Below are 14,134 nucleotides of genomic sequence, written 5' to 3' on the forward strand. Positions count from 1 at the left end.
CAGCCCTGGCCAATCAGCGCCGCCAGATCCACCCACCGCCAACTCGCGCCGCCAATGCTGAATAACGGCAGGGGAAGGAGCGGTGGCCAATCCGGGCTTGAGCCTCAGCTTCGCCCCGCCCCTGGCGTGCGGCTGCAGCCAATTAGCGTGCAGTGTTGGCACGGTCAGTTACAGACCGCTGACCAATGCGGTGTGCTGCTGGGGGGTGTTAACGGCCTGGTTAATTATTCATGAACATGCATTATTCAACAGCCCCGCCCCTCGCCCGCCCTCGGGTCTCCTGCGCACTCTGCCCCGTGCAGCTCGGGACCCAGTGGGACCGCAGCCCGGGACGCAGACCCGGACACAGTGGGACCGCAGCCCGGGACGCAGACCCGGACACAACCGGACTACAGCTCAGGCACCTGCACTCAGCCACGGGAGCTTTAGAAGCAGAGATCTCTGGAGGCTGGCAAACGCCGTGCCTGTTTATATGGATGTCTGTGTACACAGGAAGAGCTAGTATCCCGATGCCATCCTGATGCCATCATGTAGGTGTCACCACTCGTGCTAATGAGTTACTAATGAAAGATGCAACACACCGGGTTGGGAGTTGCAAAGGCAGCTCTGTTTCAAGTGACCAGCACACTTCCATAAGCTAGGCTGCTATTCCCACAGTTTCTGAATTGCCCCTTTCTTCATAAAACTGCAGTGGTGGTCATTACACCAGCAGACCCCCGAGCACGTCCATGACACTTTCAGCAGCTTACAAATACAAATACAGCTCTACAGTGAGACACACAGGTTTCATGCTTTAACTTGGAACAAAGATTCTCTACTGACGAAAATTACCAAACCGAGCTCCACAGCCCATCACTAAGCATCCACAACATTAGACTGCAGAAGCCCTGTCAGCCACAGCCAGCAATGCCTGGATTGAGCTGCAAGTCCTCCTGCTTATCTCAGGTTTATCAGTAGGACCATCAGTGCAAAAGCTTCTGGATACTCAGCATGGTTTGTTCACAGGGGATAGGCAGCTGCATAGTCAAAACATCCCCTCTATCAGCTGCAGAGATAGCACTTGCAGCCTAACAACCACCCCCTCCCTCTCAGAGCGCAGATAGCTTTGGGCACACCATTATAAAACAAACTGTGGTACATGCTATTCTGCAACCCTGAGCCTGATCACTATGTGTCTCCTAGCTTGTACACAGACCCACTTATGCGGGGCATGCTTGTGACAGTATAAAACTAATACCATTAGGCTGTGCCTGTTCCAGCTTAATCACAAACAGTTTAACATCAATGGAAATTACAGCAACTTAGTTAGAGGTATTGTCTGCTCACAAACGGCTTTATGAAATTCTGGTAGTCACATTGGATCTCTTAGTCTCTGACATGCTTCAAATTAAAGTGCAGAATTCTAACTCAGTAAGTAATATATTATCATTATCTCTGCACAGTTCTTAAATTTTAAAAAATAGCTAGCTCTAACTAAAAAGAAACAAATATCTTTAAAGATATTTCCATTAATATGATAAATTTTACTTGATCAACTGTACTTGCCTCTGACAAGTTGATCTATTATATAGGAAGATGAAACTATATGTATATGGAGCAAAAAGAAAGAACTGGAAAACTACTTTGTCCTGTTCCAGTCTGGAGAAATACATTGCCATGGTACATCAACAAAAAAAGAGCACCAAATCTTTTGCAGGCCTTTGCAAAGCCTTTTGGTGTTGTAAAAATAAAACTCATAAATTTAGAATTATGTTATTTTGTGTAAGATGCACTCTGTATATACACAAATAAAACTGTACTCAGAAAAACCCACTATTAGTACCAGAGATATCACTGAGCAGGGACATAACTAGGCATTGGAGGAGGCAATTAATCGAGGGTATCTCACATAAATCATCAACTTGACAGAAAAAATGTGGAGATCTACATGGACAACTGGAACTACGGACCGCAGGAAGTGAAAAAGAAGAATCAAAATCAAGAAGATTGACTGCTGAACCTTTCTTGGGCAGTTTGAGCTATAGAACTTGAGAAATTGTGCCCTTTAGGAGAACTTGTCTGTTTTTTATGCCATTATTATAGTAAAAATCACACCCCCAGACCTCTGCCCAAGTAAAGACCCTTCCCCTGGTGCACGCATGATAATAGAAACAGTGATGTAACTATATTATAACTGTAAATCACTAACCAATCACTGTAAGGAATGGTTGTAATTGGAAGCTTACTACCTTAATAACTTCATGTTTAAATAAATAGTGGAAAATCTTATTCAGGGTGCTTCATTTGTGGGAAAGCACCCAGCATCCAACTTTGTACAAATCTCCAATAAATAACAATGTCTCCTTCCTAAATGAAGTATCTCTGTCTGGGTTTGGGGAGCTAATTTTAAATGGTAACAGTATCACCAAAGGTGACTGCAGCATCCATACTAGATGTCCTCAAGAAACAGATGTTTCGTCAACAACTAGATGTCCTCCAGAAAGCTTCTGAGAAGTTTTTAAAACATTTTTATTTAAAATATGCTACAACCTGGAACCAAAGACTTCTGTAGTTACGCTGTATATGAAAAATGGCAGTCAAAGGTGTGTCATTATTTACTGTAGAGACAATGTGCTTGCAACTTTAATAGCTATTTGAAGGTCATCATGTCTTTGGAGGGACAAATACAAGGAATTCAGAAAATTTCAGTGCAAGATTGGAGATAAAGTGTTCTGGGGAGTTTTTGTTTTCACAGAGCTTCAGAAGAGTTATAAAAATAAATATAACTTTGGAATATCACAAGAGACAAAGTATCTTTTCTCTTTCTTCATCGATGAAGATTTTACCCTCCTTATTAACCTATGTGTTGCTGCAGTTTGAGAAATATAGCATTGACCTACCTCAGAGAGTTGTTTTTTCCACTTTTTATTTCTGTGTCAGTTTATTACCCTCAGACTCCTGAATCGTGATGTCCTTAAGTTTTAATTAGACAGATGGAACACAGCTACTTTTCCCTTCTGTTTTGCTGAATACTTGCACCTTATCCTTTCATTATTTCTGTATTATGCTGTGTGTAATAAAAGGTATGCTTTGTTGGAAAAATAAGTACAATTTGATGTGACTGTAGGTTGCATAATGTTTCATTATCTTGGTCCTTCACCTCTCAGAAATTTTTCTTGTTTCTACACAAAAAGAAATTATTAACACTTTTATATACTAAGCTAGTTGCATAGCATTAAAATACTATCAAGCACAAACATTCAGTGTTAATTCAGCCCCGATAATAATTTTAGAACTGTTTCGACAGGAACTATTAGTTTAATACATATCATTATGTATTGAAAAGCAGTGTATTCTAAGCCCTTTAGGCCACACACCCTTCTCTGTGTATTCTTACTCCTCCACTAGTAGTGGCATCTGGACAGAGAGGTCATTGTTTTTACAGTGGTTTTGGTCATTGTTATTACTACATGTCACGGTTTAACAGTGGCCCGGCAACTAAACCGAATAACAGACTCTCTCCTCCTTGATAGAGAAAGGAGAGAGAATAAGGGAGAGAGACTTATGGGTTGGAAACTAAACTACACAACTTTAATGAAACAGTAATGATAAATAGGAAAAATTACTAAATATATACAAATATACAGGAAAATGGATACCACATTCCTCCCCCCTCTCCCCCAGTAACTCTCACGTCACCACCGAGGCTGCAGGGCAGCCCTGGGAAAGTCCAGGCTGGACTCCTGGAGTTAGCAGCTGTCAGAAACTGGAGGCAGGAACACACAGATATGGGCTGGCACGGATCAGGACCACAGGCAGATGAAAAGACGGAATCCTTCCAGGATGCCGGGTGAAGGAAGGGAAGCAGCAAATCAGGAAATCCAGAAATCCAGAAGTCTGGCTTGACCCTCGTGATCCCTCAAATTTATACTGAGTATGACATATATGGGATGGAATACTCTATTTGGTCAATTCTGGCATCTATCTTGTCTGTTCCTCCCCAAAGGAGGGCTCAGGTGGGACCTCTTTATCCTCCTGGACAGTAAAATGTTTTCCTCAAAGCTGAGCAGTGTCCTTGGCTCTGCATACCAGTCTCTAGCAGTAACTATAAACATCAAGTGTTATCAATCCTAGAAGCACACATTGTCTGAGAAACTTGCTGTTAATTTCAGCAAGTGCAACTACTTAAAGAGACTCAGCTAAGAGCAAAAAAGTACAAGACAAAAAATCACCTTTATCCTGGCCCAAACCAGGACACTACATGAAACACTACTGTTCAGAGCAGTTAAAATACCAGAAATATAATCAACTCACCTCTTCCTTTTTTATTGTGCTGCCTCCATTAACTAAAATTTATTATTTGCTATTAGAAAACAAAAACAAAATCAAAAAGCAAACCTACAAGATCCACCTAAAGAAGTTTATTTGCTGCCAAGCCTGTAAATGTCATTACAAAATTTAATGTGCAAACTGATGTGGCACAGGGTAAGCATGGACTTACCCAGTTACATGCAAACCATTTCACGGTTGACAACATCTACAATTTTATGTACTAAATCGTAATGTTAGTGGAGTTCCTCAGCAGATACATATACTGCTTGAAGTGTCTGTCTGGTAGCTTTAGAAAGTTACAAAGTATATTCAAAGTTTGGTTTTGGGATACAACTATATTAACAAGTTGTGGTTTGTTTTCCCCAAATAGATTTTAACATGTTCTTCTATATCAACAGTCCTTTGAAAACATAGTTCTTTTACTTTCTTTCATTGCTTATGTTTAGGGCTGAAACTTTTTAATTAGGCCCTAGATAGGCACTTGGAAACCTGGCTGCACATCTTGGCAACAGGAGTTGCAGGCTTTAGAGTTTTCTTTCCATTTTGACCTGGCAGTAGTTGTAGGACTTCAACACTTCACACAAGGTTTGAGAAGCTTACTTTGTGTAATCGTTACTTTGTGTAAGAATTTACCTAAGTAAAAACCAGGGTAGTTGTTTTCAGATGGTTTAAAAGGATACATGTGTCAAAATGAACTGTAATTCACAAAGAAAGGGCTGCCAGTCTCTGGGTGGATGGATGCTTAGTACTACAGTCTCTATGTTGGAAGAATTGGTAGGAGTTTCCCATTACCCAGCGGGGGTGTGAGTAAGTAATCATACACTGCAAATTTACTCCCCCTTGCACTTTGTTCCTATCAGCAGTGCCGGCAGCTAACATTCTTACAAAGCAGCACTCTACACCATACAAAATGCATTGAACAAAGGTAAAAAATCTTCACTGTTATTACAGCTCTGTGGCTTCTCTGTACTTTGCCTCAAGACCTATCTATTAATGTCAGAAGTGTGAGTTATTTATTTTGCAACCTGTAGCTAGTCAGCAAAAGTGTTATGGTGAGAAAGTGAGGCAAATTATCATGTTAATGTAAAATGCTCCTAGTTAGTTGCAAGCATAAAGGGCCCACACCTAGCGCCAAGAAATTTCCTCCTGCTACAGAACAGCAAGATCTGATGCTATGAAAAGGAGGAGCCCAGCACGAAATAAAGTATGGCTGTATCCAGTAAAGGTAAAGCTTTTTCGTTTCAAGTAACCATATTTCCAAAGGATTCAGTAAATGAGGCACAGTGGTTACTTCTGGCTTAAAAAAGTAAACATAAAACTTGTTTGAGATATTCACCAGCTAAAGGCAGACCAGCATATGTCTATCTCCATATAATTTCTTGCTGCCACCAAATCTTTTACACATGACCCACACACCGCTTACCCACACAGATCAAGCTAAAGCTGTGACGAACCCCAGTGGCCGTGGGAGCCTTGCACCCACGCAGGCTTACAGCCTCCCTGCGGGCAGCACTTTGGGCTTAAGAGGGCGGGGACAAGAGGAAGAGGGAGAGGGAGGACAGAGACGGGAGGACAGAGAGGGGAGGGGCGGAGCGGGGCGGGGCCCGGGGCTTCCGCCACCGCAGCGAACCGAGCCGAACCCAACCCCGTCACTCGGGGCTTTTACAGCTGCCACGTGACGCGTAGCGACCCATTGGCCCAGGCAGCCCCGGCTATAGCCAGCCCCCCCTTCTCTCCCTCCTCCCTCCCCCGTCCCGGCGGGCCAATCGGCTTCTTCTGCCGGGCCGGGCGCCACGGCTGGGCGGGACCGGGCGGGACCGGGCTAGGGGCCCGCGAGCCCACTCAGGTTCGAATTCCGCCGGTGAGCTGGGAGCTCGCCCAATGGGGCGGCAGAAGCGAAGCCGCGTCCCCACCGGACTCCGCCCTCTGGGGCGGAGCCGCCGCCGTCTCTTCCCAGCGGTTGGTCGGCGGGAAGCGCCGTTGGGTGACGCTGGCGCCGGATTGGGTGATTGGTTACGCCCAGGCGCGAAATGTAACGCGGGAAAATCTGTGGCTCGGCCTGGGCTGTGGGTGCGGAGGGGTCGTGGAGGCTCCTCCTTGGGCATCGCCGGGATCGGGATTGCCTGCGGGGCCGGCTCCGCTTCGGACAGGTGCGGGGAGGCTGCGGCTGCTCCATCTCGGCCGTTGCTATGGCCGGGGGCCGCCGCTGACTTGGCGGATCCGCTCGGGGGTGGCCGCGGAGGGGAGGGAAAGCACCGAGACCTCGCCGGGAGCTGCCGTCCCCGGCGATGAGCGGCTGACCCGGGCCACAGCGGCAGCAGGTGGCGGCGGCGGCCGCGGGACCTCTGTGCCGCTACGAACCCTCCCTCCCCCGGGCTCGGACGCGGGCTTGGACAGCGGGGCTGAGTCGCCGAGGAGAGCCCTCGCTTCCTCACCACCCTTCTCACTCCGCAGCCCGCGGGGGTCGGCGATGGCGGAGCGGCTGCCGCCGGGTCCCCCGGCGATTTTTTGCCAGGAATCTCCGAAGCGCGTCCTTGTTTCCGTTATTAAAACCACCCCCATCAAGCCCTCCTCGCGGGGGGGCGGCGAAGAGCCGACGCCCGCCCCGCCTGTCCCCACCAGTCCCGGCTTCAGCGACTTCATGGTGTACCCCTGGCGATGGGGCGAGAACGCTCACAACGTGACCCTCAGCCCCGGCGGCACCGCCGCACCCCCGACCCTCCCGCCGCCCCGCGGGGGAACGGGCAGAGCCACTGCCAGCGACCAGGAAGAGACGGGGAACCTGGGAAGCGGCGGCAGCGGCGGCAGCAGCAGCAGGCACCGGCACCTGAAGGTGAGTGCGGGGCTGGGGCGGGCTGCGGCCACCGGGCGGGCAGCGGAGTTAAAGCGTGACTCCGCGCCGCGCGCGCTCCTCCCCCGCCCCTGCCGGAGATTTAAATGAAGTCACTTCCGGCGGTGGCGGGCGCGGGCTCCGCCGTCTGGCGGGGAGAGCTGCGGGGATGTAGGGGCGGGGCGGGGCTTCAGTTCCGTGATTGCTTCAACGCAGGATGGGATAAGGCGTGGCCGGCCGAGAGCAGACACCGTCCGTGACCTCATCAGCGAGGGAGAGCACTCGTCCAGCAGGATACGTTGCAATATCTGCAATAGGGTCTTCCCACGGGAGAAGTCGCTGCAGGCTCACAAACGAACTCATACCGGTGAGTGAAGGGAAGCAAGTTGAAACAAGGCAGAACAAAAAACAAACAAACAAAAAGCAACGCAAATGCTCTTCATGTTAATTCTTAATTATGATAAACAGTTACAATAGTAGCTGTCTGTGTCGTGAGAAAGTTTATCAACGATGGGGCTACAACAGTATAGGCAAATAGTGTAAATATATATAAATATCTGCTGTTACAGGCTTACTATGTAAGGGAGAACTTTCCCTCAGCTTGATGCTCGGTACACAGGAGCACTGACTGCCTCTTCTCTGTGATTTGTTTCCTTCCTTTTCACACAGCAATTGAAGTTCAGCTGCGAGATGAAACAGTAACTTAAAAAATAGCTAGCAACTTGGGCAGCCTAACACCCTAGAAACATAGCTTAATGAAAAATAGAGTTAAGATGCTTAAAATCACCATCCAGTTGTTTCTCCCACAACCAGAATTAATTTTCTGATGTGGAAGTTGTCACACTAACTTAACTGAACAGTATGTAGAAGGCAGTTAAGTCAAAATGTAGGATCAGCTCATTTAACACCCCGTGGAGCCTGAACTGAAGATGCTGGGGTTTGTTAAGCCAAGGATACACATTTTTTTCCTTCATGTCCCATCCTGCCTCTGTATTTGCAGTAAAGTGTGAACTGGTACAGGTCACAATATGGACACAGTCATCAGCACTTCCCCAAAGATCCAAACAAACAAAACCCCAGAAAAACCTTGGTTCCTGTGATCTCTTTTTCTAACTCAAGTTACAGAAAAAAAGAGTGGTTTGGGTTGGAAGGGACCTTAAAGATCCACCAGTTCCAATGCCACTGCTATGGGCAGGAGCACCTCCTGCTAGACCATTTCCCCTTGTCCTGGAATGCTTCCAGGGATGAGGCACCCACAACTTCCCTGGTCAACCTGTGTCAGTATCTCAACACCTTCACATTAAAGAATTTCTTCCTAATGCGTAACCTAAATCTACCAGTTTGAATCTTCCAGTTTGAAATCATTCCCCCATGTCCTATCACTACATGCCCTTGCAAAAAGTCCCTCCCCAGCTTTCCTGCAGGCCCATTTCTCTAGGCTGAACAATGCCAGCTCTAAGCCTGTCTTTATTTCAAGTGGTGCTCCAGCCCTCTGACCAGCATCCTTCTCTGGACTAGCTCCAGCAGGTTCATGTCCTTATGCTGGGGGCTCCAGAACTAGATACAGTACTCCAGGTGGAGTAGAGAGGGGAGAATTGCCTCTCTCAACCTCTTTGCACCCTTCTTTTGATGCAGCCCAGGATATGGTTGGCTTTCTGGGATGCACATTGCTGGCTCATGTTGAGCTTTCAATCAAACAGCAGTCCTGAGACCTTCTCTCCCCGGCTCTTCCCCATTCTTTGTCCAACCTGTATGTGCTCTGACCCATGTACAGGACCTTGCACTTGGCCTAAATGCTGATGCTAAATAGCAGTTTCCTTGTGCTTTTTGGTCAAGAGATGCTTTCATGGCACTTAATTGTGTTTGGAGTTGAGCCTGCATGAACATTTTAGCTGAGCTTGCCCTGGTGTTACTCCTGTGACTTACTAAGTCTGCACTGCCCTTGCTCCATCTCCTTTCCTAAGGAGTGGTGTATGTGTAGTTGTATACAGTCAGATCCTCTTGCAGGAGGAGGCACCTGCTATCTCTCTGCTTGTAGTTAGCCTGGGAAAGTCTTCCTTGATGACTGGCCAAAGAAGACTTACTTGGTTTAAGTATGGAAGAAATTTCTCTTGTGACCTCTATTTGTCCATTACAGCTTTTCAGAAATAGTCCTCCCCAGTGAGATATTTACACATCTTTATATGTTACTACACTGTTGATCCCAGTTATTTTACCCTAGTTCAGTCTTTGTTAAGGACAAAATTTATCTGGCTATGAATTGAGTGATGTTACTTGTCCATTTACTCATTTCACTTCATATGTTTCTTGCTCTAGAGGTGCATAGTCCTGTAAAAGCTTATGTAAAAAAATCAAAAATCAAAAAAATGTGACAAGGAAGAATATGACTGTGGGTTGTTTGGTTGGTTGGTTTGGTTTTCACTGATCAAGTTCTGTTGTCCAGCATCACTGAGCATGTGCTTTGAAGTAAACACCTTGCTGGGGCAAAAGTGTATTTCTGCTACTTGATACACCAGGTGTTTTTTAAGTAGGTGCAAGTGTCTGAGTGGGTTAAAGTAGAGAGCTGGCTTTTTTCAGTCTGGAGCTGGGAAACACCACTGGATACTTTAGCTCTTCTTTTACATTCAGCTTTCATAAACTTGTTCTGTTTTGTTGTTTTTTTGTTTTGTTTTGTTTTTTTAAGGTGAAAGGCCTTATTTGTGTGACTACCCAGACTGTGGGAAAGCCTTTGTTCAGAGCGGGCAGCTCAAAACTCACCAGCGTCTCCACACAGGGGAGAAACCTTTCGTCTGCTCAGAGAATGGTGAGCCATCAGAGAACAGTTGGCAGCTTTCAGAACTGGGGTCAGTCTAATATTGGGAATATGTCCACATTCACATGGCAAAGACCCATAAAAAGCATCAGTTTTTAATTTGGAGGAGATTCTAGGGAAGGGAGGAGCCACGAAGCATCTGCATAATCATGCAAATCTGTATCTACGGATTGCATTTTTATTATGTAAGTAGGTTATCAGTAATTCTGTGAATTGATAGTAATATGTAAAATGATGGGGCATGTTATGAACCTTGAAACTGGAGCTTGCTTTTTTCAAGCATACTGAGGGTTTTGTGAGGGGGGGAAAGCTAGATTCAGCAGCACCTTCATCCCACAGGTGTTATGTGTACTCATGGATTGGCTGCTTTCCATAATGTGTTCTTCATTGCCACTTTGTGTTTTTGAAGGTTGCTTAAGCAGATTTACCCATGCAAACCGTCACTGCCCCAAACACCCGTATGCCCGACTGAAGAGGGAAGAGCTCACAGATAGCCTGAGTAAGAACCAGACGGCTGACAATAAAGCTGTGGCAGAGTGGCTAGCAAAGTAAGTTCCCTCACGGTGCCATTTTTCTCTAAATACTTGCAAGGTTGGTCTGAGAAAGCATTTTATTCTTGGGGGCAAAAGACCTACAGCAAACCAAAAGGAGCTGTTCCTTCAGTACAGATCAGCTTGGCCTTGTCTTTCCTTAAAAGAGTATCGCCAACTCCTGGTCAAAACACAGTTCCTTGCAAACCTTTTTCTTCTGTTTGTTGCTGTTGTTGTTTTTGTTGGTTTTGTCCATCACTTGGGCACCTTACATACAAAATACTGAATAAAGGTGGTTTCTGATAGCTTAAATTAAAAAATATAAGCAAAATTCAGTGCTTAGTCAGATGCAGACTAGTACTTGGAAGGCTTTTGCCGACTTTGAATTGTCAATCTGAGTCAGTTTTCTGGGTTTTCAAAAGCATTCCTCACATTTGGTTTTGTAGATACTGGGAGACCAGAGAGCAGCGTGCTCCTGCTTTGAAAACTAAAGCAATCCAGAAAACAGATCAGGAGCAGCAGGACCCCATGGAGTATCTTCAGTCTGATGAAGAGGATGATGAAGAGAAAAACGGTGCGCATTCAGCTGCTCGCCGCCGCCGCCTCCAGGAGCAGCGCGAACGCCTGCATGGTGCACTGGCTCTCATCGAGCTTGCAAACCTAGCTGTGGCACCCCTGCGGCAGTAGATAGCAACAGTCTGCCTGTACAAAATGTACCTCCTGGTGGTACTTAACCAGTTAGATGCTGGGCATAAGCTAAGCACCTTATTTGCTTATTATAGGCTGCTATTCTGTAGAATTTATGAAGAATGTCGTTGCCTCATAAGATGGGGTGAGAGAATTGCACTTTTTGTAAGGTAAAAGACAGATGTAAAGTTTCTAAGTATTTTGTAAATATAGGACTGCATAATGCAGGGTTGACAAATTTATGCATTGTAGGAAGCTAGATTTTGCAAGGTTAACTCATTTGTTTGAAGCAGTTTTCATATAAAGCACTTTCCGAACAAAGTGTTTGTGATTAGCAGAATGGTACACGTGGCCAAAGAAGGCTGACAAAAAGAGAAGTGTATATCTGGCTATTTAACTAAATTTATATTAAGTGGTATGTCTAAATATATAAAGCAGCAATGAAACCAATTTTTTCTAATGTCAGTATATCTTTGACTGACAAAAAGAAAAGTATATATCTGGCTATTTAACTAAACTTATATTAAGTGGTCAGTCTGAGGATATTAAGCAGCAATGAAACGAAGGTTTTGTAATGTCAGTATATTTTTACCTAGTATCACTCAGGCAAAAGGCAAAGCTTAGTTAGCTTGTAGAGGGGAAGAAACTGTTTCATGCAGGAAACTAGGATTGTGCAGGATCTTCACTGGGACTGCTCAAGGTATGACACTTGACTTTGCTGTTTTATGTTTTCTGATTTGATTTCAGCAGAATCTCTTGGTAGCACTTGTTATTCCTAACGTGATGTTAGGAAATTTTGCACATTGTTTGGTATATCTGAAAATGATTACTCTTGCAAAGTCTAGACAGAGGTAAACAATTGGAATATTTTTTTTCAGATACTTTTGGACCCTGTAGTGATTTGGCACTTGATTTTGTTAATAAATGGGAGACTTACAGGGTAGTATGGATTTATAGTAAACTATTCTAGATCTCCTACTAGCAAACACTAAGTTTTAAAGCATTGCTTTTATATAATTAATAGCAAATAGAAGCCTCCGTATTTTCCGTGCATAAAGCCACCTTATTGCTTTACTTCAGGATAACATGCCAGTTTTATTTTCACTAACTGTAGCACAGCTATCAATTAAAGAGTGCAGAAAAATATTCATTATACAACTAGAATATAGGCTTCCAAAGATAGTTGCAAGCGTGTTAACAGTGTGATTCCATGTATTTCTCAAATAAACAAAGTTACAGAATGCTGTCTAGTACTCAGATGTTGATATAAAATGTTAGGCAGGCTATCTTGTCATTACGTGAATGCTGTATACTTTGAAATAGGATTGTCTCATGATGATGTTTTGCTGTATTTTGCTTTGAAGGGAACCAGAGATTCCTGATATGCTAACAAAACTTTCTTTTCAGATTGGATGTTTTGTTGTGTGTTGTTTGTGTTGTGGGTTTTGTTGTTGTTGTTATTGTTGTTTGGGGTTTTTTCTGTTTGTTTGTTTGTTTGTTTGTTGTTTTTTTCTGTTTTGTTTTTTTGTTGTTGTTGAGCTACTGCTTTAGAGGTTTTGCTGACCTACTTGCTTTAACTCCTTCACTGAAGGTCAGGAAATTCAGGTGAGAAGGCAGTCCACTTTCCCTCTCGCTTAAATAATTTTATCAATAACTTGGTATGGACTGACCAGATGCTTACAGCTGTTGCAGGAAAGTGGTGCAATTTTACACCAGAAACTGCTGGATTATGTTCTCTGATAATCTGTTGTGGCTGAAAATCTCATTAACCCAATTCGTTAAAGTCATATTGATGCACTTAACTGAAGAGTGAGTTATTTAAATAAAACAGCCTCTTGCATTATATGTAAATAATTATACACCAGTGATACGGTTATCTTTTGTTTTCAGATCTTAAGTTTCAGGCTCATTTGTTTCTGGTTTAAGGCTTTTAGACTTAAAAATATGAAACACTGGAGTTGTTCTAGCTTATGTAAAACTGGTAATTCATGTGGGTAGGTTTGGAATTTCTCAAATAAATGACATGCTTTTGACTATTCAGTTAGCTGCATGCAAATAGTCTGATCCCAAAATAGGCCCTGAGCATAAATGTTGTACTTCTGAATCATAACTCAACATTGCTACTGAGTACTATTTCACAGGGTACAAGACTGTAATTACCAGCCAGCTGCAGACTGAACTCGTAACATAATTTATTAGCTTTTTTTTATTTTTTGTTTTCCTCAGTCATCTGTAATGCACTGGGCAACTCACACAGTATTTCTTCAAGTATGACAAGTACACCAAATTGTACTTGGCTGCAGACAAAATTCAGACAGCTCAAGCAGTTTTGTGTCATGACAAGTTTTGGGTAAAATACCAAGTAAAAAAATAGTGGTTGTGGAAGTCTGCTTTTGGCTTTATTAAGAAGTGATTGCATACAAGAAATTTTTAAGTGTCCAATGCTTCATAAGATTAAGTTGTAGTTCGGCATGACATCAGCAGAGTCATTTTAATAGACGCTTTGAATAAAAATTGGGTTTGATTTTCAAGTTTGGGGTGTGCTGTTTGCTAATTATTAAACGTGTGGGTTCTTCCTTGTTTCTGCAGTCTGCCAGCTTGACTCAGTGAAGCAGGAATGTGTTTGTTTTGCCTTTTTGTTGAAATTTGACACATTAACCCAACTGTTTATAGTTTTTTCACAGCCTAGCAACCCCCTGTGAGTTCCTTCAAAGCATTTGCCCGAGAGGGTTGGTAGCCCTTGCTCCACACAGAGCGGCCTGGACCCCTGGAAGAAAGATGGGTACAAAGTTTTTAGTGATAGGACAAAGGGTAGTAGTGGTTTTAAACTACAAGAGGGTAGATAAGAATCTGGATGTTCAGAAAAAAAAAAGTTTAAAATGAGAATAGTGAAACACTGGGAAAGGTTGTCCAGAGGGCCGTTTGGTGCCCTGTCGCTGGAAACATTCGGGGTTACGTTGTCCC

The 14,134-nt window shown here is 44.2% G+C and overlaps 1 protein-coding gene across 1 annotated transcript; it reads left to right on the plus strand.

Moving 5' to 3' along the window:
* The first annotated feature begins 6,600 nt into the window (after positions 1 to 6,600).
* On the plus strand, positions 6,601 to 12,623 carry ZNF367 (zinc finger protein 367). Its single transcript, XM_030467333.1, has 5 exons — positions 6,601 to 7,144; positions 7,358 to 7,508; positions 9,825 to 9,944; positions 10,363 to 10,501; positions 10,930 to 12,623. The coding sequence occupies exons 1-5, from the start codon at positions 6,782 to 6,784 to the stop codon at positions 11,168 to 11,170; spliced, it is 1,014 nt and encodes a 337-aa protein (XP_030323193.1). The 5' UTR covers positions 6,601 to 6,781; the 3' UTR covers positions 11,171 to 12,623.
* The last annotated feature ends 1,511 nt before the right edge of the window (positions 12,624 to 14,134 follow it).

Source organism: Calypte anna, chromosome Z (assembly GCF_003957555.1).
Source record: "Calypte anna isolate BGI_N300 chromosome Z, bCalAnn1_v1.p, whole genome shotgun sequence".
Classification (NCBI taxonomy): domain Eukaryota; kingdom Metazoa; phylum Chordata; class Aves; order Apodiformes; family Trochilidae; genus Calypte; species Calypte anna.

Coding starts and splice junctions, on each gene's coding strand:
- ZNF367 (XM_030467333.1), top strand. CDS start 6,782: ATGGCGGAGCGGCTGCCGCCGGGTCCCCCGGCGATTTTTTGCCAGGAA. Junction 7,509..9,824: donor TCACAAACGAACTCATACCG/GTGAGTGAAGGG, acceptor TGTTTTTTTAAG/GTGAAAGGCCTTATTTGTGT. Junction 10,502..10,929: donor GTGGCAGAGTGGCTAGCAAA/GTAAGTTCCCTC, acceptor TTGGTTTTGTAG/ATACTGGGAGACCAGAGAGC.